Genomic DNA, 25,238 nt, shown 5'->3' on the forward strand with positions numbered 1-25,238 from the left:
GTTTTTTTGCTTGTCATCATTCATTCTTTAGGCATATTAAGACAGAAAAAACACAGCATGAACAATGCAAAAAATAAATATCAACCCAGATAGAAAGAATGGTACTAATAAAAAAGAACATCCAGAATGAATATATTTATAGAATATAGAAAAGTACTAAATACAGTACCTACATTAGGAGGGGTCAAATCTGCATTTCATGAAGCAAAATAGGAAAGTATTATAAATTATGAGACAGACAACAATAGCCCACACATAAGACAAGTAATGAATATTGTAAATTTTTTCATGTACACTAAAAACTTTAAAAAGAACAATACTGGAGTCAAATTGTAGCTTTCAAAGGAGAAACAAAGCTAAAATAATTATTTTTTCTAATAATTCATTGTCCACATTCATGATGGAATTATGTAGTCATTTAAGAGAATATTTTTAATGTATTATAGTTTTCACTAATGTCTTATGGAGAAATATCAGACAAGTAAGATTTACTCCAGCATTCTCTTTTAACCAAAACCAACAACCACTTTCTTTAATTTGAACTTTTTAATGGATGCACATGACTACACACAATAAATTGCATCTCCCACCGCAATCTCCTACCTATGACAGTGAAGTAGGATGGACAATACATACAGTGAATCAAAGGCAGAACATACCTTCCAATAAATTCATATCGATGTCATTATTATCAGGCTTGTGTAGGCATGGGTATGTGTTAAACAGATTAGCTACAAAAGCTAAATTAAGTTTAGGATTGCCTGAAACCACATCTGCAGGAGTAACAAACTGTCTGCAGCCTAGTTTATCTGCTTCTTGAAGCATGAATCCAGCACGCTTCAGGTCATTTTTCTCCTAAACAACAAAATAAAATAAAAATGGTTAAGATTAAACTTTTGATTGGCATCATATTTTATTGACATACAAAATTATAAGCCATTACTCTTCTGGAAATATGTCTAATAATAGCTCAAAATAAGGTCAGAATGTGCAGGAATTTCAAATCAATGTCCCCATTTCCTTTAAATCAATGAGAACAAGTCTCTTAAGTTTTCTTGCTGGGATCAGAGTAATATTTCATCCTTATTTCTGAAGTACTCAACAAAACTCTCAGATATTGTATGAATAAGCTCCTATTGAGAAAACTATAGATAACTGATCAAGGCCATATATTAGAGTGCCTTCTGGCTAAGAGGCTTACTTGTCTCACCCATTCTACTCTGAACGATATTTCCAATAGACTTTTCTAAATGAAAACAAGTTGGGATACATATAAAAATATTAAAATTAGAAGGAACAGCACTTTTTACATTTGCAAAACCTGAAAACAAACTAAATACTTACCAACAGGAGAGCAGATGAATAAACTGTTATATTCGCACAATGACATACAACAATATGAGTGATTTAGCAATATAATATGTTCAAAATAAGTGTCAGACATTTTAGTATAACATGATAAACTTTACATGAAGTAAAATAAAAATTTAATTTTGTAAGAAATATATTTAGTCGACAGCAGAGTACATAAAAAGAAAAGCAAAAGAATAATGAGCATAAGATTCGAGATGGTTATTATCACCTTAAGGTAAGGCAGAGAGATGGGATAAGGAAGAACTACAGAGCTAAACATAATTAGTGTCAGAGATTTAGCTTTTTTGTCGGATTGAGGGTTCATAGGATCTTGTTACAATTTCAAAACAAACAACTACACACACAAATAAATGAATGAATGAACAAACAAACAAATAGACCTGTATGAACCCATGATGATACATCATGACCAAGGATTATGACTTATCTAATTCTGTGAGCCAGACTTGCAAAAAAGTAAAAATGTACATGAAATCAGAGAAAACAATAGGTTCAATGCCATTAAACAATAAAAAGTTATAAGATAGATATCAAAGAATCACAATATGTGGACCTTATTTTGATCTTAATTCAAATAAACTATAAAAGGAAAATCTGACTTTTATGGGGCAATTGGAAATGCCAATATGACTAGATATTTTGATAATATTATAGATTACTGGTAATTTTTTAAGGTAAATATGGTTATATTTTAGTGTCCTTATCTTTTAGAAATACATATTGAAATACTTATCAATGAAATATGATGTCTAGGATTTGCTTCAAAATAATACAGGAGAGGAAGAAAAAAGATTGACCATGAGTAAAGAGTTGTTGAACCTGGGGGATGAACGCATGGTAGTTCAGTATACTAAGACTATTCACTTTTGAATATGCTTTAAATTTTCCATGTTTTTTTAAGTTCCTGATTTTTTTATTCAAATTTGCAAATTTGCATAGTTTTGCAATACTAAGTTTCTTCCATCCATTATAATAATTTGAAATATAATTAGTCATGACCCAAGTTGCCTTTAAAACTAAATATTATAGATACTGCACTTTAACTATTTAATAAATTTTCATACAAACTATAGTCTGACCAGATCTGAATCTTTAGATAAAGCCATCCCTGGTATTTAAAACTCACCCTAAAAGAATGGGCATCCTAGGAAATGTGTCAGATGGGTCAGGATCTGTATCAGCCCTTCCTACAACATAAATACTAGGAATTGCCAGTTTTATTTTGTGTATTTCCAAATATAAGTTGGAAGAACTGATAATCAATTGCTTAACAATCTAATAATGGCTCGTTGCTACCTTTCCTAGTACACAGTGACAGTCACAAAAACATCCTGTGAGTTGCAGTTATGTTTCACCAACCAGGGCAAAGTAGATGCAGGGTCGATTCCCCACAAACTCAAAGTTAGAATTCTGCAATTCTCTTTCTTCAGTCATGACAGCCAGACTACTTAGCATGGAAATTTGGAGCCTAGGCATGAAAAAACTTTTGAAGAGCAAAAGGCCACGCTTTAAAGAAGGACTAAGGACTCCGCATGGAATGCTGCCTGTAGAGAATTGCACTCTAAATTTGATTGTACTCACTAGTCAAATTAAAGCAGATAGAAAGTAGAACAATGGTTACCAGGGCTTGGAGGCGAGGGAACCAGGAAGTTATTATCAAATGGCATGAAAAAGTTTTGATATGGTAGTGATATTTGTGAATATACTTAATATCACTGAACTGTACACTTAAAAATGTTAAAATGGTAAATTTTTTAAAAATTACTTATTATTATTTATGCCTACAGCTCCTGGTCTTCTTAGGTGGTCTCCCATCCAAGTACTAACCAGGTCTGACTCTGTTTAGTTTCTGAGATCAGACATCGGGCTTGTTCAGGGTAGCATGGCCGTGGCTCCACTGGGGTGTGAACCCAGGACCTTCTGTGTGTATAGCAGGCGTGCTAACTGCCACACTATGGAACCACGTCCTAAAATAGTAAATTTTATGTTACTTTTATTTTACCAAAAAAAAACTTTTAAATTAAAACTCTACTCACATTAAATCCTGAAAGGTCAATGGCAATGGCAGGTCCATCATCCTTGTCACCTTTTGGTGCAATCTGATTAAGCAGATGAAAATAGGCTCTTGAATCCTTCAAGGAAAGAAATGAAATAGATTTTTTAAATGAATAAAATCATCATTGGATTTAGGAAAAAAGTACTCAAACTGAAGAAACTGCCCTCATCGCAAAGAATGGAAGAATTTAGTACCTTATTACTTATAGGTTCCTAAACACACTATGCTATTTTGCACTTCGGAGCTTCTAGCAACACTGCTCTCTATACTTGAAATACCCTTCCTTACCTTTTTCATTTGTTTACACTGCCGAACAGCAGCATCAGTTAAGATTAGGGTCAAGTATTATCTTTTGGGTGACTTCCGTGGATTCTCTAAAATGAATGAAGTGCCCTCCTCTATACTGTGCAGCATCTCATGCCCACCTCTATAAGTAAACTGGGACCACACTGTAATAAATCATCCAATGAAGTCATATCCAAAGATGGCTATCATAATTTTGCCTTGTACATACATATAGCTCCTCCCATTGAGAGGCAGAGTCTATTTCCTCTCCCCTTTAACTTAGACTGGACTTGTGACTTGCTTTGACCAACAGAATATAGTTAAAGTGATGTTCTGGGGCTTCTGAGCTCAAGCCTGAAGGGCTTCTGCTTCCGTGCCCCTGAAGTTAGTTTCCATGTAATAAGTCCAACTATCTGAGACTATCAAACTGTGAGGAAGCACAGGCTAGCCATGTGGAAAGGCCTCGTGGAGAAGCAGTGAGTCACTAGACATGTGAGTGGTGCCCTTGCACACCTTCTGGACCAGCCCAATTGACAGCTGAATGCAAAGAGTTAGTGATTCCAACCAAAATCCGCTGAAGCAGAATCACTCAGCCAAGTTTCATTAACCCACAGAATCATGACAAACAATAAAATATTATTTTAAGTTTGGAGTGGCTTGTCATACAGCAATAGGTAACTGAAATATCCATTATTAGATGTTTCTCTCCCTGTGTAATCGGTAAACTTCTTAAGAGCTAAGTCTTTGCATCCCCCTTGCCTGGCATAATGCCCCCAGGAGGGGTTTAATGAATATCTAATGAATCGAATTTTAAAATAAGGACCCTCCCCCACAAAATAAAATTTTAAATGAGCATATAATAGATGAAAGCAGAGAAATACAATGTCACTTCAGAGAGATTGTCATTTAGGCCATGATGGCAAAACATAACCTAATTGAAGGTGTTAATATATCTAAAGAGAAAACGTGAATTAATGCCAACACTGATTAGTCTGAAAAAAAGCACAGAGAAGAAAAAGTCACTGGGGTCCAAGTTGACAATGTCTGTCTGGGCAGTGACCATGATAGTTATTATTAGGCAGATGGGATGTTACAGTTTCCTTGACAAGGCTCTCTCAATAGAAGTGTTTCCAGCTACTTTGGCTGAGATATATACCTGAAGACCTCCTTTTGTCTACTGACTCCCTGTGCCCTCAGATAATTTGGATTCCTATTACCTGGTTATTGGCAAAGTGAGAGTAAGAGTGTTGAACTGGTCAGGCCCATAACAGCCTCTAGTCCAGTAAACAGATGTAATTCTCAGTCCAAATTAACAGGCTGACATCTTCTTTATAATTTAGCCTATCTGTGGTACATAAAATGGGAAAGAATGTTTTAGTCTGTTAAGGCAAGTATATCCTTCCTCTCAGAGCCAGTGTAGTTTTTATTAAAAGCCAATAAACTAGTTTTTTAAATAAAAGTTCTTGTAATTATAATTCTCAGTGAAATGCAAAATTTCATTTTCTTCACTGTGTCCTTGTCAATTAAGCTTCAATTAAGTCGAACCCCTTTTGTCTTTTGCATTCTATGTCCTTATTTTATGTCACAAATTTGAACATTAAAATATAAACCTTAATGTCTTGGCTAAAGTTGTTGATGGTGTGCCACCCTGCATTGGTCAAATGGTAGTTCACCCATCGCAGCAGTAATTCCTCTGGAGAAAGCTTCATCAGCTCTTCTAGGTCTTCGCCTTCATTTAGCAATGCAATCAGAGCTGAGAGGGAAACAATGAAATATATATTCTTCCCAAAATAAAGTACATGTCAATGAAAAATAAATATTTTTGGTGATCTTACCCTCATTCCGGGAAATCTCAATATCAGCGAAAAGACCAACTTTGATGACCTGCCAGAGAAGTCCCAAGACCAAATGAGGTTTTCCTTCTTTGAGATCCTGTGCACCAATGTTGACCACTGTACAGCCGATGGCCGAGGCAGAATTCAAGGCTAGGTTTAAATTTTCCTAAAGTGCCACAAAGAACAATACGCATGAAGAAGTACTTTCTAAAGTCTTAGCAATAAGTTGTGCAGGTAAGTAAGAAACAGTGGATTGTGAAATTTCAGATTTTTAAACATAAGTAAAATTTATACAAGTAAAATGCCACTTAAAAAAAACCCACACAGTTTTAACTATTACCTCTATATGACAATGATTTTCCATATCTCCAGCCCACACATCCTCCCAGCCCCCACTCTAAGTTCTACACCTTTATACTCACTTGGTTAGGTCCACCTTGGTTATTTCACAAGTACCTCAAATTCAACATGTCTAAAACTGAAGCAATCTTCTTGCCATACTTCCCTGGTCTTCCTCTGACCCCCTATAAAAACTGGCTTTTCTTTATTTCCTGTCTTGGTTGATAGGATCAACATTCATTCTTGCTTTCCTTCTTCCTAAGCCAGAAATCTGAGCAGAATCCTTGTTCTTCCTTGCCCACCACATGCAGTCACCAATATCTGTCAATTCTACCTTCTAACTACCTCTGAAAACTGTCAGTTCCTTTATTCAGGTTTCTTAATTTCTTCCTAACATCCATCCTGAGGCTTTCTACAATCCATCTTCCAAAATACTCTGTTGTGAGTAATCTTTGTCAAATAGAAACCAATGGTGTTCCCTAGCTTTAAAACCTTTAAATGGGGGGATCTCTTTGTAAATTATATAAATGTGTAACCATTATGCTGTATGCCAGAAATTAACATAAAATACTGAATGTCAACTGTAACTGAGAAATAAAAAGGTTTTTAAAATCCTTCAAATATTCCCTATCACTCCCATTATGTCCTCTTAGTCTGTTCCAGCTATATAGGGTCTTTCAACTTGCTATTCCTTCTGCCTGACAAACGCTTTCCCCAAATATCTGCAATTTTTTAAGATTGCTCAAATGCACCTACTATCTTTCTCTGATCATCCTACACAAAATAACAAGTATCACCACAACCTCTGCTGGCACTCATTACTCCCTATGTTACTCCTTATCATTCTCTGACACATTATATATTTACATGTTCATTTTTATATCTCCCCCAATTATAGTATGAGCTCTATGACAACAGAGGTTTTTGATAGGTTTGGGGCTGTTTCCCTGGTACTTAACACATGTATATACTCAATAAATATTTATTGAATAAGTGAACATATGAGTAAGAGAGACTGAAGGCATAGAGGGAAAGGAGAAGATAAAGTCCAAATTCTTAATATGGCAATCAAAAACCTTTAGGATGTGACTCTGGCCTCATCTCTCAACATTACATAAATACAGCCCAGACTTCAGCCAAGATAGAAGAGCCTTTACATCTCCTAAAACACTGTCAGGGTTTTGCAGGTGGTGTTTTGTCTTCCTGCAGTAAGCAGTAAAACTCAGCTTTGTCTTATCAAAAGGTCATGTTATTATACGGGGAACCAGCTTTTGATATTAATTTTATTCAAAAATGTTGGCTTTACAAGTATAGCAAATGACTTACAAGTAATTAGCTTAAAAGTGGACTGAAACTAAGGAGCTAAAATGTGCTTTGTTGAATAAATGGCAATTTTAATTGGTACATACAACATATTGCTCTACTGGTATGTAGGGAAAAGGACAACCACTATTATCTAAAGGCAACTCTAAACATTTTAAGAACAAGAGGTAATAGGATAACTTCATAAAGAGGTTGTTCTCCAAGTCCCAACATAGACAACTGCCCTGAGTGCTCAACCTTCCTTCCTGAAGACCTGTGTTGGTGGGGACAGACAAGGACAACGAGGAATCTCCAACAATTGGGACATGAGAGAGGTGTTGTCCTTCCTGGTGTTTTGGTGTCCTAATCTGTAAAACAGGATATCTTACCTTATGGAGATACTAACAAAAGACACTAGCAAACACGGCAGTTTATCTTGGATTAGCCATCCATCCTCTTCCACCTTTTTTTGTGCATTAGTGAACTGTCTGTATTTAAGATACAGCCCATTTTACCAGGGAGAAAAACTTACATTGCTGTTTTAGATGGCTTTTAATGTCCCTTCTATTTTAATTAACTAACTATCCAATTCTTTACTAACAATCTCATATAGGTACTGCAAATATTCTTTTAAGTTATACCATTTTGCAAATTTTCATTTCCCATGAAGTTTCAATTCCAGATGAGTTCACTTTTGTTAATGATTTTTAGAGGGCTGTGCTAGACCTTTATTGGGTTGGTAAGGATAAAAGCATGATTTGTTATCCAGATTTCATCATTATTTTATATATCATCACTTTTACTCCATTTGGAATGTACAAACGAGATTTATGATTCTCCTACTTTAACTGTAGTTGCATGTAAGGTGAAATTAAAATCATATATATGTGTGTACATTTATTTTTGTGTGTGTGTGTGTATATACACACACACACATACATGTATATAAAGTACATATACTTTATATGCATATGAGTATATTAATTGCACTGGATTTTTTTACATGATTATAATGAACAGCTACAATCTCCTATATCCACACTTGTTAGTTTCCTGACTTTTAGGTCCCTAAATCACTAACCTGCTTATTCATATTATAAATTTTTCTTTCAATAATGATAAATGAGCAAGAAAATGCAGCTCAGTAGTACACTGGGTAGAAGAAGAGAAATGAGAAAGTTGCGGAGATCAAAAATGAGTCCTGCTGTTAGCTACTTGATCTGTCTTGTTCTCTTGCTTTCATAGTTACGTATGTGATTATCATCCTTTTATAGTTCTTCTTTTAAGCTTCAGGATACTACATAAACCTATCATCATAAGGTGAAAAAGTATATTATCACTATCTATACAACCTTTTACAGATGAATTAGACCTCTTTGGGATAAAGTTCCATAGAGAACTGCTAGCTTTCTAGCAGATCTATTCCCAGAGCTCTAAAATTACTGAATAAACAATACAGATTTAATATCCACAGAAACACTTTGTCTCTTCCCAGAAGCCTTACTTTTCTCATTCTACATTAGTATACTCTTTCAAGCATCTTTGAGATCTATACTATTACTCTCTACTCATATTGAAAAAATGCGATCTCTCAAAATAAAACTGTAAAAAACTTAGCTTCTCAGACCCACCTTGTAGCTATTGCAAAATATTTACAGAATAATTTTTCTTTACTTTCTTTAATACACTGCATAGATGTATTCAAAGTAAAACCAAATAGATTTATACGATAGTAAGAAATGCTGTTTCATAAAAAATTGTGACTCGTATTCTAGAAATGACATACATTAATATTTTCAATAATCATAGATATTAGATGAAGCATCCTGACATAAGATGTGAAAAAGAAAATCTTCCAGCAATTGCAATTGGAATTGGGCTTCTTCAAGAATGGTAGTTTCGGCTAGGGATATGCAACATTAACGGCCTATCGGAGTGGGGGACAAAAAAGCCATGTTAGTCAACATGTAATTCTACAGATTTCAAGAATGACAGGAAATGGGAGTACCTCTTGGATAGTCCAAAACTATGTACCACTGCTCTAAGGTCATAGCTTCCTTACAGAAGAGACTTAGTAATTTCAGCAAAATCAAGGGTTGTACTAGCCAACAGAAATGAGGAAATAGCTTAGCAGTAGCTCACTTTCAATATCTACAGTTAAGACTATTACATTAAATAATTGCTATTACTACACCACATGAGAGAGGCAGTATAGCACAGTGATTGAAAGGAGGGGTTCTGGAGTTGGACAACTGGGATCATATCCTGGCTCTGCCCCCATGTAACCTCTCAGTGCCTCAGCTTTAAAATTATAGTATCTTATTTTAAGGCTGCTGGGAGGATTCAACAGGAAAATTCAAGTAGTATGTTTAGAACAGTGATTGGTATCTAGTAAGTTCTTGGTAAATATTGATATCCACCCATTGATCTAGACATTTTGAGGAGGAAAACGTGGTGACTATAAATTCCTGGACTTTAATAAGATGTAAATGGGCAATATACAGAACAATGTAGTATAAAAATTTTGTGAAATGGTAAAACTATGCACTATTCTTTTTTAAATCAACCAACAAAACACTGGCATCAAGCAAATACTTATTAATAAAAATAACTAATTACAATAATGTAACCTGAATACTATCTTTTTAAAAAATATTTTTTTATGTTTCAATTATAGTTGGCATACAATATTATATTTCTTTCATCTGTAAAACACAGTGATTAGACATTTATATAACTTACAAAGCGATCACCTGGATAAATCTAGTACCCATCTGACATCATACATGGTTATTACAATATTCATGACTATATCCCTTATGCCATACTTTACATACCTGTGACTATTTTGTAACTACCAATTTGTACTTATTAATCCCTTCCCCACTTCCACACCCCCACAACCCCTCTCCTATTTGGCAACCCTCAAAATGTTCTCTGTATCTGAGTTTGTTTCTCTTTTGTTTATTTTGTCCCTTAGATTCCACATGTAAGTGAAATCATATGGCATTTGTCTTTCTCTGTATGACTTACTCTATTCAGCACAATACTCTCTAGGTCCATCCATGTTGTTGCAGATGGCAAGATCTCATTCATTCATTCATTCATTCATTCATTCATTTTTATGGCTGAGTAATACTCCATTATATATATGTATCACCTCTTCTTTACCCATTCATCCACTGATGGATACCCAGCTTGCCTCCATATCTAGGCTATTGTAAATAATGCCGCAATGAACATCTGCATGCACATGTCCCGTCAAAGCAGTATTTTGGGTTTCTTCAGATAAATACCCAGAAATGGGATTAGTGGGCCCTTCTTTGTTTTCTCTTTTAAAGTCTTTGTTTTAAAGCCTTTGTTTTAAAGTCTATTTTATATTAGTATTGATACCCCAGATTTTTTTCATTTCCATTTTCATTAAATATCTTTTTCCATCCCTTTACTTTCAGTCTGTGTGTGTCTTTTGATCTGAAGTGGGTCACCTGTAAGCAGCATATATAAGCATCTTGTTTTCTTATCAGGCACCCTGTGTCTTTTGACTGGAGCATTTAATCCATTTACATCCAAGTAATTGTTGATAGATATGTAGTTATTGCCATTTTATTATTCATATTTTTGATACATATATTTTTCTTCTTCTTAAAGAAATCCCTCCAACATTTCCTATAATACTGTCTTGGTGGTGATGAACTCCTTTACCTATTTCTTGTCTGGGAAGCTCTTTATCTGTCCTTTGATTCTAAATGATAGCTTTGCTGGGTAGAGTAATCATGGTTATAGGTCCCTGCTCCGTATCACTTTGAATATTTCATGCCAATCCCTTCTGGCCTGTAAAGTTTGCGCTTAGAAGTTTGCTGACAGTCTTATGGGAACTCCCTTGTGGGTAACTAATTGCTTTTCTCTTGCTCCTTCTAAGATTCTCTTTTTGCCTTTAACTTTTGGCATTTTAATGACGATGTGTGGGCCTCTTTAGGTTCATCTTGTTTGGGACTCTCTGCATTCCCAGGACTTATATATCTATTTTCTTCACCAAGTTAGGAAAGTTTTGTCATTATTCCTTCAAATAGGTTTTCAATTTCTTCCTCTCTCTCTTCTATTTCTGGTACCCCTATGATGCAAATGTTGGTAAGCTTAATGTTGTCCCAGAGGCTCATTGAACTATCTTCATTTTTTGGGGTTCTTTTTTCTTGTTGCTGTTCTGATTGGGTATTCTCTGCTACCTTATCTTCTAAACTGCTGATTCGATCCTCTGCTTCATCTAATCTGTCGATTCCCTCTAATATAATCTTCATTTCAGTTTTTGTATTCTTCATTTATGACGATCTTTTTTATGCTTTCCATTCTCCATTTTTATCTCCTTGTTAAAGTTCTCACTGGGTTCATCTACTCTTTCCCTAAGTTCATTGAACATCCTTATAATCAGTGTTTTGAACTCTGTATCTGGTAGATTGCTTGTCTCCATTTTGTTAAGTTCCTTTTCTGGAGCTTTGTTCTGTTCTTTCATTCGGAACATGTTTCTTTGTCTCCCCCTTTTTGCTGCTTCCCTGTGTTTGTTTCTATATATTAGGTAGGGTTCCTAAGTCTCCCGGTCTTAGTAGAGTGGCTTTATGTAATAGGTGTGCTATGGAGCCTGGTAGTGCAGTCTTCCTGGTCACCTGCACCAGGTGCTCAATGTGTGTCTCTTGTATGGGTTGTGTGTGACCTCCTGTTGTAGTCGGGCCTTATTGCTGCTTACAAGTCACTGGGAGGGCTTGACCCTTGAGCAGACTGGTTATGAGAAATGGACAGTGAGGGGCTGATCCTATGCAGCAGGATTCACTTTAGCAGGGCTCTGGCATCTGCCCAGTCTGCCCGTCAGGTGTGTGCTCCTCAGATACAGCCCTAGGTGGTGCTCCAGCTCTAGCTCTGGCTCAGGTCAAAGCAGGCCACCAGGTGTGCAGACCCAAGGGCCTCCTGGGTGGGGCCCAGCTGCAGGCAAAGTTCAGGCACAGCCTGTGCACTGCCTGGGGATACCTGATATGAGCCATCAAGCAATCTACAGATGAAAGCCTCTCACGCTGGACTCATAGGTGTCTTGAGAGGCCAAGCCAAAATCCAAGGCCAACTACTGCTAGTGCCAAGCATGGAGCTACTCAGCAAGAGGTAAGGTGTACAGTGAGGCCAGATGCTGCTTCTTGGGTTTCCTTAACCTTTGAGAGATTTTAGGAAAGTTTGCAGCATGAGTTAAGACAAGCCATTTGTATGGGAAGAAAACACTGGAGGCAGCTTAGGTGACAATGAAAGTTGGGTGGGGCAGGGTCTCAGGGAATAACCAGGGCAAAGTGACCAGTGTTAGTCAGGTCAATGGAGTCTCAGATATGGTGCTGGCCTGCGTCTGCACACGGGGAGTGGGGAGGGCTCAACAAAGGAACAATGGATACTGCCAGCAATTCTGTCCAACAGAAAGCCACCCTGTCCAGCCCTCGCCCTGAAGCCAGAGAACTCAGTTTCTCTCTGTATGTCCCTAGCACTTCTGAAGCAGTTGCCTCCCTGCTAGAGCTCAGAGTGAGTGAGTCTGTCACCAAGTAAGTCTGCAAGTGGGCCCTTTAGGAGGAACATCCGACTCCCACAGCCCTCTTCTTCACTCAGCCACAATCTCTGCTGGTTTTCACAGCCAGAGGTTGTGGGGACTTCTCTTCCTAGCACTGGAACCCTAGGCTGGGGAGCCCAGTGTGGAGCCAGGATGCCTCGCTCCTTTGTGGGGACCATATGACTGTGGGACCAGCCCGTTTTGAATCTCCGCCCCTTCTACCAGTCTTAAAGTGTCCTCTTCTGAATGTCCCCAGTTGTAGGGCTTCTGTCCAGCCAGACCTCAGGTGACTCCCAATGATGGTTGTTCTGTAGTTTCATTGTAATTTTGATGTGGCCGTAAGAGGAGGCGAACACAGTGTCTACCTTCTGTGTCATTTGGACCAGAAGTCCTGAATACTATATTATCTTAAGTAAAGAAGTTCATCCAAAATACTTTGTATCTTAACTTCATTCATTACAAAAATGCAGCTGAATTTTACTGAATAAAAACCTAGTTTTTATATGAAACTGAAATTATGTTAAAACACAGGTTTTGCCTGGACCTAAACATCCATTAAGAAAAGCCTTACATTTTATAGCACAGTAACATTACTAGCAAAGGGCAAATACTTACAGAAATAGTGAAAGGGGTGAGTTTTTTCTTATTAATGGCTCTTTCATCAATTGTATCTGGTTCAGATAAGTTGATCATTTTGCTAAAGAGAAAATGGGAATAATTTAGTGTAAGACTCCCAGAAATGTTTTTTTTTTTTTTTGTAAGCAGACAAAATAGTTACATTTTGAAAAGTAATAATAATCTATTTCTTTAAAATATTATACTGCAATTCATGGTAGGGACTTAATTTTTAAAATCTAAGAAATATTCCCTAACCTAAAACAAATCCATCACTCACTGCCTTAGTAATCTTAGAATTTCCTTCTAATTTTTTAAAAGTCCTGCACTTTCTTTTAGTGAATCTTATCTTTATTTCATTTAACGATCATCAACATTCAGCAGCCTGAAATGTAAACAAATCCTCAAGAAGTCCAGTTTCATAAAGTGGTATCAACACTGTTAAAATTGCTATTGTTGCAGAAAGATATGGAGGCAGAGATTTGGTCTTTCTAAAACTTTAATAACTCGAACATTTTAAAAAATTAATATAAATTTTCTCTTTATTTTAGAATATATTTTACATTTTAAAATAAAGGTAGGAAAATACCCATTCACTTCATAATAGGAATTTCCTCTGAAGGTGAGAGGAAGAGACCAGAATTGTAAATGGAGGTCACAGATATTTTATATGTAATATAAAAACTAATATCCTGTACTCAAGGGTAGGTTTTTCTTCTTCTTTTCAAGTAAAAATACAGAAAAAAAAAAACTGAAAAAAGTGTGCCAGCATGTTATTAATAGATAATTATGGGTGATAAAAATATTTGTGATGGTTATTTTCTTCTCTGTAAGCTTTCTGTATTTTAATAAACTTAAAAAAAAGACAGTTTCTTTGTACAAAGAAGCATGTTAGGACTATAGTACATGCAACAAAGACAAGACATGCCTTTCCAGAGTTTACAATGGAGTGAGCAGAAGCAGACTGCAAACAGTTAAGGAAACAACAAGATAGAATTACAACATTAATGTCATTTAAATATAAATGAGGTCTATCCTTCTTTTACAATTCTCCATGTTCCCATCCCAGTCAATAATCAATATTCCCTTACTGAGAAGTGGAAAAAAGAAATCCTGTGGACATTTTAAAATGCATCAGAAGAATAACTCAAAAGTTTTCTGGCATTATTAAGGAAAAAGGTGAAAAAGGCACCAGAAAAATAAAAGACTGTATTTGATGGGAAATTCTAGAAAACATATATGACTTAGTATTCAATATGACATAAATTATTCAAAATCTATGCAGCTACTTTTTAACTAATTCCAAAAGACAATCGATTTGCTGAATTGTAATTTTCATTAAATCCTCAACAATGGAGACAGTAAGAACACAGCTTCCTTTACCCAATGCTCAACTCACCAAAGAAGGATGCCATCTGAAAGTGATTTGAAAAGACTTCCATCACTGGGATCCATGGGTATCAGATGCTTACAGTCAGGATCATTCTCCAGGGCTTTGTTTATCCAGTTAACAAAAGCCACTTTTTCTTCCTCTAAAAACAGAAAAGCTTATTATCAAATCTCATTTCACAAAATTCATTGCACTATAAAAAACATAGTTTTTAATTTCTGTTCAAAGATTATAAATGCCAATTATTAAAACTCTACTAAAACACTAAAAGGCTTGTTTAAGAAAAGAAGAAAGATAATTCATTCCTTTCTTTCATCTAATATATCAGGGGAGAGAATAAGGTATATATCTTAAATGAGCACAATAAATATTCAGTTTGATTCTAAAATCTTTCCAAATACATATTGCTTCTGAGAGCTAATTAATGAACCAGAAGCCAACCATCAGAGGTTACACACACACACACACACACACACACGCACACATGCCAGGGGAAAAATATAAGAAACAAATATCCACAGCAATAAATTCCACCCCATGCTACTCCTGAAAAATTTAGAGTTGTTATTTGGGGCTTACAACAGAAACATTGATTTCAGTCGAGTTATTTAAATGAATAAAACAGTTCCATTTCTGTGGAATTTCTACTATAAGAAAACTGACACAAATCTAGACACCAGTACTACTCTCAGCCACCTTCTTCCTTAACTTCTCAACACATGGCTTCTAACATGGGTGCTTTGATCCTTAGGCATAAAATGTTGGGCTATGCAGTGAGGAAAATAGGGAGGAACTTCAAGAAAAAATGTTTTATTCCTTTATTATTATGTAAATATAAAAATCATTTAACAATATAAAACCTAAAAGAAAATAACTCTCATTTCTATCACTGGCCTTCCCCATTATTGCTCCAGTTCCTAGAATTAAGCAGTTTTCCTAAACATGTGCTTGGCGGATAACCCCCAAATTTAACCCGTCTCACACAAACACACAAAATAAAAAAGACAGAAACATTTACTAATATTTCTCTTTTGTATGTATCATTATCTGCCTCACCATACCTCCTCAGAGACTTAGAGTCTCGGGATTTAAAGATCACTAAGATATTGTGGCGTAATAACATAAAACAGATACACAAGGAAATGCAACATAAGGGAAGTAAACACACTACAAGAGAGACATAAGCAGTGTTTTGAAAAATTTAAAGAAAGAAACTCTTCTGGTTTGGTGAATCAAAAGCAGCTTTATTGAAAAGGTACTATTTGAAAGACAGATTTTTAATACATGAAAATGGTCAGAGAAAGTGAGGATTTTCCAGGTATACAAAGCAGGAATGAGGCAGCATTTCACAACCACTAGAATGGCTGTAATAAACAAAACAGACAAGTGTTAGTGAGAATGTGAAGAAATTGGAACTTTCATACATTGTTTATGGGCATGTGAAATGGGACAGATACTTTAGAAAACAGTTTGGCAGGTTTGTTTGTTTTTTTAATGTTAAGCATAGAGTTGTCTTATGACCCAGCAATTCTATTCTTAGGTATACACCTAAGATATTTCAAAGCACAAATCCACAGAAAAATGTGTACACAAATGTTCATACAGCATTATTCACAATAGCCAAAAAGTGGAAACAACCCGAATGTCTGTCGACTATTGAAAGGATAAACAAAATGTGATATAAGCCATAGAATGGAATATTATTCAGCAATAAAAAAGAATGAAGTACAATATATGCTACAACATGGATGTTCTTTGAAAGTATTATGCCAGTGAAGAGCCTGTCAAGTGAAAGGCCACTACTGTATGATTCCATTTATATGAAATTTCCAGAATAGGCAAATGTGTAGAAATAGAAAGTAGATTCATGGTTGCCAGAGGCTAGGGGAGTGGGAAATGGAGAGTGACTGCTAACAAGCATTGGGTTTCTCTTTGGGATAATGAAAGGGTTTTAAGATCAGATAGTGGTGATGGTTGCACAACTCTGAATATACTAAAAACTACTGAACTGTATACTTTAAAAGGGGGAATTCTATGGTATCTCAATTATATCTTCATAAAGACATTCTATTTTTTTTTTAAAAAAGCAATTAAATGTTCTATACTTCATTCTAGATAACAGTTTCATGGGTGTATTCATATGTAAAAATATCATCAAACCATATACCTAAAAATAGTGTACTTTATGTACTTTATTATGTGTACCTTATACCTCAATAAACTAAAAAAATCTATGATGACAGACACCAGAAAAGTAGTTACCTTTGGGGAGGAAAAGTTACTAGTAGAGACATGAGAGAGTGACTCAGGGTGATAGAAATGTTCTATCTTGAGCTGGTTGGCAGCTACATGGATGTAGCTACAGAATGTATATGCATGTAAAAATTCATTGATCTGTACACTTAAGATTATAGGACTTTGCATATATTACCTCAATAAAAAGGAAGAAGTCTTTTCATTAGAATAGACAGGCAGATATGGAGTTAAAGAGTGAATACTTTTTTAAAAATGAGAGGTAGCAGCTATAGATCACTGCCTTTATCACTACACTTCCCTAGTGGGAAAAGGTTAGAAAAAAAGTACAATGGGTGGGAGATGGGAGAAGTGCAAGTATATTGTTCGAGGAAAATCCAGTTAGAAAGGAAGAGAATCAGGAGGATATTTAACAGGGTGAAATCTCAAAGGAAAAAAGAGGGAAAAAGTTAGTGAATTTTTTGTGAAAAATTTAAAAAGTATAGTTCTAATTATATTATGTTAATATGAACAAAAGGAATTTGGCCAAAGGTTCTTAGACATCTTGACTCAGAGAGATAAGCTTAACACGAGACAAGGCATCTCATCTTAAGAGTTAATGTGACTGGATTTCCCACTGGGCAACAATCCAGTGATTCTATCAGATCAAGCAAATCAGGGGCTGTGCTCTCTAGTCACTTGGTTGCTTGATAAAAGACGAATCAGGAATCTCAGCTCTTGGAAAATGGAAGGGAAAAGTCCTGGTAATAAACCTCTCCACACATACCTAGGATCAGGTCTAAAAGGAAACTCACCTCACCGGTCAGGATGAAAAATACATTCAAAGGTTATGATTAAACACATTCAGTGCTGAAAAATAAACTTATTTTTTGTTGTTTCTAATGTCTTTGCTGTGCACTGTGCCTGACAAATAGTAGGAACTCACTTATTTCATTCGCGAGTCTAGAAGTTTTCATTCTGACATCTCTAAAATTGAGATGCATTTCAAAGTTGATGGCATGTTATAATTCAGTGTGATTTTTCCCTCAAAGGTACATAAAACAACAGTGGGAATAACAATGAATGGCATCTTTGATGAAAAAGGTGACTTGTTGAATGAATCAATGACTAAAAGATCAAATCTTAAGTGGGAGGTTACCTGAATAAGAATGCTGTGTGCCCTCACTGGAAATGGATGAAGTTCCTCCAATAGCAGTAATCCCTTCCCTCTTGTTAATTATTTTTCGGAATGTTTTGCTGATGTCTTTGCTTTTTAACTCTTGCATTAGCTGAAACAGGAATAAAGTAAAACCGAGCCCTGATCAGATAATCATAGGAAAACTTGCAACATGAAGGAAAATTATTTAGACTTGTTTATTTATTTGGAATGACATCAATGAATACTAACCAGGTAGTCTAACACTTATTGCTTGTGTACACAGGTAACTCTCATGTCATTTTACCAATAACACAAAAGAGACAAATATTTGTACCCTAACCACTAGAAGAAATTTTGTTACAATTAAGTTTAAATTGAACACACTGAAATTATTCTTCAATAAGCTTGCCATGATTTTTTTGTACTGAAACTAAATAACCAACTACGATAGTTTGAAATGCCTTAATGAAGGTATTTTCCTTCCTGAATATCTCCAATGTATACATGTTAATGTAAGTAATCCAGCTCTTATAGGAAATAACCTAGGCTTAAAGAAATACCCTTTCTCAATCACTCTTTCACTGAATTCTCTAGAGGTTGGTTAGACTGAATTCAATCAGCTCTCCAAGCAGCAGTCAGAGTGAGTTTTAAAAATGCAAATCTGACCATGTCACTTCACATTCTATTCCTCCCACATGACTGGCTTCCTATTGCTCTTAGGCTAAAAATAAAAATCCTACAACACCCTGTATGACCTGACTCCGACTTACTTCTCTAGCCATATTCTTTTACCCTTACCATCTCTGCTCCAGCTGCACTGAATTTTACCTAAGTGCTTGTGAGTTATCTACCGTCCCTGAAGCCACTGAGTCTTTACTCTTTACACAGGCTGTCACCTCTGCCTGCCTAGCATAATATTTATTTCTCCCTTCCACCCCTGTTATCAATTTAACATCTTTCTTCAGATCTCAGCTCAGTCTTCGAAGCTTCCAGAAGCCTTCCCTGAGTCTCTTGGTTCTCTAGCCTCCCCACCAAGTTCAATTCCCTCCACTCTAAACTCTCAAGAGACTTGTACTGCTCTATCATGGCAATTGTCACAGTTTTCTTTCAACAATTTTTGTGATTCCATCTTCCATACCACATGTATACTCCATGAAAGCATGAACCACATCTCCTCTTGTTTGGTACATTATTCACAGTGCCTAGTAGAGCTCCTGGTAAGAAAGGAGCCCAAGTATTTGCTCATGAATAAAGAAAGCAAAACTAAACAATTTACGTTTCATAAATATTTAATTTTACTAATAGTTATATTTTCATATGAAAAATATTGTCATGGTGGTATTGATGGAAGGAAGTAACAGCCCTTGCTCAATTGCCAGGTGGCAATGGAGCCAAGTCATCCCTCTTGGCCTAAGAGGTTGGAAATACATAATATTCAATATTCAGTTCTAGAACCTATTTTTCTTTTGTTGGTTGAGTCATATACTAGTTTCCATCTTGTTCAGCTCCCTGAACCTTGAGGTAGTTTAATAATGAAACAGTGTTATCATAGCTAGCATCAAAATTTACCTGGTAGCACTTGATAAAATTGAAGATGTAACTTATCACAAGAAAGAAACCAGTTTCTAGGAGGTATAGCTTCCATATCTTAGCTATTTCAGTTAAAAAAAATAATCCATTTCTTAAGGCCAAGTACTAAGATACTAAAATATTCCACACACAGAGATAGTCATTAAGCATTAAATTCAACTGTAGTTTTACCAGGGCATGAACTATTATTATTCTCTAAACCTTATTTCAACTCCAACAATTTAAGAATGATTTTTTTCTTTTGTTTTATGAATTATTTGTGGACATTTTTGTTGTTACCATCATCATCATCGATTTTAAAGCAGTGCCTTTTCTGGTCTCTGCAGCAAGATTTAACAGAGAGCAATGACTTTATTTAAGTTCCTCTCGAAGCAAATTGATCAGTAGCCAGGAGAAGATTAGATAGCTTACTTACTGACACAAACTCTTCAAAACTGATTTTTCCATCTTTGTTGTTGTCAGCAACTGCTAGAATTTTCTCCACAATCTCACGTACTTTATAGCCAGGCAGAGGAAGGCTTGCTTCCTTAAACAGGTCCTGAAGTTCATAGTCACTGACATACCCACTGTTGTCAATATCTGTAAGATAAATTAAGAGCTGTCAATGTCAACTGTATTCTGTTGGAGTGTATACTCAGAAGGCTGTTTGGGAGATTCACAGGCAAGTCGAACCTTTCAGGTTTGTTTCATAAATGGTAGTTACCTTTTCATCCCGTACCTGAACTGTACAAGATATTCTATGTACTTGATCAAAAAACTCATATTTAAATGGACTTTCTCCATATAGGTTTAGAATTACCATACATATTTTAAGTGCATAGTACACATACTGCTCTGACAGATGAAAAACTCAGGTTTGGCACATGGCAAAGTTTTAAAGAACTAAGTATGAGGAAGTCTCAGAAACCTTGAAGAAATACAGCAGCAATGGTCATGAGTGAACACCTACCCAGACTTCAATTTCTTTTTGGAATTTACAGAATGGATCTGCTAGACCCACACTTTATATAAAATATATGCACACAAGGATTTCTGTTCTACGTTTCACTTGGTAGCAGTTCTGTTTCATTTGTCAATAATTCATTGCTTCTTCATTATGTATTTATGATATCATTATGTAGGCTGAATCATGTTTGATGTCATTGTGAGATTAAGTGTTCAAGAAATAAATTCACACCTATATTTGGAGTATTGGAAATAGGTTTTCAGGCATTTTCACGTCATCAAAGGGATGGCCTTCCCTGGGTTTTCCCTAGAGACTGCATATCACTTCTTGATACAGAACAAAGACAACACAAAACACTTCTGCCCGGACTTGGCAACAGGGCTTTGGACTGTTTGGTTAGTTGCCTGGATCCACATTACACAGGGCTTTCTTGGCTTTTCTGATAATAGTTGCTTTGTTTCCTATATTTCTTTTTCTTCTCAGTAAAAAAGGTGTCACCACTAAAATTGATTTAATGATAAAGACAGAAACTTTTCTTTTAAACTCATGCATGAGTTTTAGAACACTGTTCAGAATAATGGAAAATTTCTAAACTAGAATCTATGAGTAACCAAAATATTGCTATATCTCAAAAGTTACTTAGGACTAAATTGCTTGATATTGCAATAATTAATATGGCTTTCTTTGAATCTACAGCAAAATCTCATTATTTAGTATACAACAGCTCAGAATTATTTCCTATTATTCTGAAACAGACAAATAGACTAGGCTGGCTTACCTCTATACTAGCACTGTGGTAGGGAGTATTTTAAAATAAACAAGATTGAGGAATGTTATTTACCTACTGACTATCATGCTAAACTAACAGGAATGGTTAAGAGTTAGGACTCCGAAGACAGACAAATCTGTGTGCTTAAATACCAGCTCCATCCAATGACCTCTGTGGTTTGGTGTGATATGATAAGAAATAATAGATACCATTTTATAAGCACATATTCTGTGCTAAGTGATTTGTTGAGAACTTGACTTACCTTATCTTATGAAATCCTTACAACCTTGAGTTAGTTAATAATACTATTCTAATTTTAGAGATGAGGAAATCAAGGCTTAGGTTAAATAACCACAAAGATCAGTTTAAAAAGAAACAAGACTTTTCTACAACTCACCACCAACAAAAAATTGACCTGAATAAAAATGCACAAAAGACTTGACATTTCTCCAGACATACAAATGACCAATAAGCACATGAAAAGATGTGCAACATCACTAATCTTTAGGAAAATGCAAATCAAAACTACAATGAGATACTGCTTCACATTCCTGAAAATGGCTATTATATTAAAAAAATAAAACAAAACAGAAAATAAATGTTGGCAAGGATTTGAAGAAATTGGAACCCTTGTGCATTGCTGATGGGAATGTAAAATGGTACAGCCACGATGGAAAACAGTATGGCAGTTCTGCAAAATTAAACATAAAATTACCATATGATCCAATAATACCATTTCTGAGTATATACCCAAAATAACTGAAAGCAGACTTGAACAGATATTTGTACACCCATGTTCATAATGACATTATCCACAATAGCCAAAAGGTAGAAACAACTTAAATGACCATCAACAGATGAATGGGTAAACAAAATGTGATATAGACATACAAGGGAATATTGTTCAGCCTTAAAAAGTAAACAAATTCTGGTGGCTTTGTAAAAATGGCAGAGTGAGAGATGTCCTCAGATCTCTTCCCTTGAAACAACAATAAGCGGAACATCTAAAACTCAAGAAAAAACACCAAAACTGCACACCAGCATGTCTCAGCCTGGGATCTGTGCATAAGAACTATCAGAGGTCAGAACCCTGGGTGTCAGGTGGTGGACTGGGAAAAATAAAGAAGCTGCCTCTAGCAGCTGCCAGAGCTCCCTGCAGGAGGAGGGGTTGGGGTAAAGGTGTGGCGACTTCCCTGATCAGCCTGCCTGGAAATGCGGTACTTCTTTGCAGCCGGCAGCAGGGCCCAGTCATCAGGGCAGAAAGCAGAGAAGATGGACAGGACAGCAGAGAAACAAGTTGATTTTTACCTACCCCAATTGCAAAACTGAGGCTGAGCTGTAGCCTCTAACCCCTAACCCAGAAGGCCCCTCCCCTCATACCCTTCGAGACTGATCAGCATGGAGGCCCAGGGAAATCTGAGCAAACGCTACTGAAACTGTTGCTAATACTGACAGGGACTAAAATTGAGAGTAGCAAGTGTGATTAAGTATCTACAAGAAAATAAAAAAGACATTTAGGCTTTATATAAAGCAGGGATCCAAGAGGCTTAGATGCCACCTACTGAAAACCAAAAGAAAAGCGCCTTCTTTGTAGCAGGCTAAAGAGAGACCTTTATACAATAAATTTTCTTTCTGGAAAAACAACAGAACACACTTCTATTAATGCTCAGTCAGGGAAACAGTCCATTAAACACCATGAACAACTAAGGTGACAAGGCATCTCAGAAAGAAAGAGAAAAATCTCCAGAAAATAAGCTTACAGACATAGAAATATGCGACTTAAATGACAGAGAATTCAGGATGGTACTTCTGAAAAAAACTCAATGAGATCCAAAACAACTCAAATCAGCAATTTCAGGAATTGAAAAAACAACTAGATGAGCAGAGAAAGGAGACTGTAATTCTCAAAAGAAACCAAATAGAACTTCTGGAGATGAAAAACACACTGCAAGAGTTGAAAAATAAAATAGCAAGCTTCGGAAATAGAGTCGACCAAATGGAGGAAAGGATCAGTGATATCAAAGACAGAAATCTAGAAATAAATCAGAAGGAAGAAGAGAGAAACCAAAGAATGAAAAATAAAGAAAGAGATATACAAGAAATAGCAGATACTATCAGGAGAGGAAACATAACAATGGGCATTATCGAAGGCGAGGAAAAAGAGCAGGCATTAGAAAGCATTTTCAGACATATAGTGGATGAGAATTTCCCAAATCTAAAGAATGAGCTGGAACTTGGAATTCAAGAAATCAACAGAACACCTAAAAAGTCCTTCACCAAGACACACTGTATTAAAGTTATCAAAAATAAATGACAAAAACAGAATTCTCAGGGCAGCCAGGGAAAAGAAGATGGTAACTTATAAAGGAAAATCCATTAGGATATGGATCCGTAGTGTAGTGGTTAGCATGTCTGCTTTACACACAGAAGGTCCTGAGTTCGCGCCCCAGTGGAGCCACAGTCTGTGGTGTACAGCCATGCCACCCTGAACAAGCCTGATGTCTGATCTCGGAAGCTAAGCAGAGTCGGGCCTGGTTAGTACTTGGATGGGAGACCACCTAGGAAGACCAGGTGCTGTAGGCATAAATAATAATAAATAATTAAAAAATAAAAAGGGCAGAGGACCAGAATAGACACTTCTCCCTAGAGGACATTGGTCTCTAAAACTCATTTTGTATTGCATTTCATCTACATTAATTTTCATCATTATTTACTAGGTTTGTGAAGAATCCATGCACAAGATCAACTAGAATAATTATATCCTCCCTGGACTACCATCTGACTCTCTTTTTCATGGACTGCTCTGCTGTACTAGAGAGGAAGCCTACTGAGGAAGGGGCAAGTTTGGTGGTGTCATTGCCCATTCTCTACTGACTGTGTTAAGTTTTCACCAGGTTCACCTTTTTTTTGTATTCATTTGCAGACTAGAACAAAGGATGGGATTTATATTATCTTTTGTTTGTCACAAGTTTCCTAAGAGCAAAATGCAGAAGAATGGAGATCCAACAGAGGATGAGAAAATTTTTTTGGAAGAAAATTACAAAGCTGTCAAAATGATTATGTCATAAAGACAAAACATTGAATGGTTTTAAAAAGTGACAGAAGAAAAATAAGACATAGGGTCTTTAAAAACAACACGAAGATTTTTTTCAAATTATGCATGGGGGAAAAAGGAGAATAAGACATATGGCCTTTAAAAACAATATTAAGATTTTTAAATATTCTGCATGAAGTCAGAAAGTGTTATTACTAATGGCAAACGCGTGAAGGTCAGAGTTCAGTTTATAGACAAGGAAGTATTTCTATATTTTTTCTCTGTAATTAGGATATCGTGTTACACATATTCAATTAACTGTCATTCATTAACCTGGATTATTCTCTACAAAGAAATGATCAAAGAATTCAAAGTCCATTTCTTCTAGAAATTCAAGCCAGTTTCAGTTTACTTTTCAGAAATAAAGAAAGAATCCAGTGAAACCTAGACAGGAAAAAAAAAAATGACTAAATGTCGGGGTATTGTTCCATTCCTGGAATTCTGATATCAAGCAGAAGAGTTTTAGTTTTTTCAAGCATACCTATTTTATTAAATGCTTCCTGTAGTTCCTCCAGCTCCTCCCGAGAAATGGTAGTGGTATTATTTTCCATCTTTGGACAGGAAAGACTACCTTCAGATCTTTATATCTGAAAAAAAGCAATGTTATAAAAAGAACATTAGCCCTTTAGAAACATTTATCTAAGCAATACAGAGTACAGAGACAGTAAAATATCTAGAAG

At 35.9% G+C, this 25,238-nt stretch overlaps 1 protein-coding gene and 1 pseudogene across 4 annotated transcripts in view; one reads left to right on the forward strand and one right to left on the reverse strand.

Moving 5' to 3' along the window:
* PLS1 (plastin 1) overlaps positions 1 to 25,238 on the reverse strand; it is a 105,474-nt gene that overhangs the window by 20,068 nt on the left and 60,168 nt on the right. For all 4 annotated transcript variants that reach the window (XM_023533168.1, XM_011364450.2, XM_023533169.1 and 1 more), the window contains exons 2-10: positions 25,040 to 25,145; positions 20,165 to 20,328; positions 18,160 to 18,289; positions 14,778 to 14,910; positions 13,379 to 13,460; positions 5,551 to 5,716; positions 5,326 to 5,468; positions 3,411 to 3,506; positions 660 to 855 (exon numbers count right to left, since the gene is read on the reverse strand). In XM_023533168.1, the coding sequence (XP_023388936.1) occupies positions 660 to 855; positions 3,411 to 3,506; positions 5,326 to 5,468; positions 5,551 to 5,716; positions 13,379 to 13,460; positions 14,778 to 14,910; positions 18,160 to 18,289; positions 20,165 to 20,328; positions 25,040 to 25,109 (1,180 nt within the window). In that variant the 5' untranslated portion in view covers positions 25,110 to 25,145. The remainder of the gene's footprint in view (positions 1 to 659; positions 856 to 3,410; positions 3,507 to 5,325; positions 5,469 to 5,550; positions 5,717 to 13,378; positions 13,461 to 14,777; positions 14,911 to 18,159; positions 18,290 to 20,164; positions 20,329 to 25,039; positions 25,146 to 25,238) is intronic.
* LOC111742613 lies at positions 23,932 to 24,047 on the forward strand (annotated as a pseudogene).

Source organism: Pteropus vampyrus, unplaced genomic scaffold, assembly GCF_000151845.1.
Source record: "Pteropus vampyrus isolate Shadow unplaced genomic scaffold, Pvam_2.0 Scaffold97, whole genome shotgun sequence".
Lineage (NCBI taxonomy): Eukaryota > Metazoa > Chordata > Mammalia > Chiroptera > Pteropodidae > Pteropus > Pteropus vampyrus.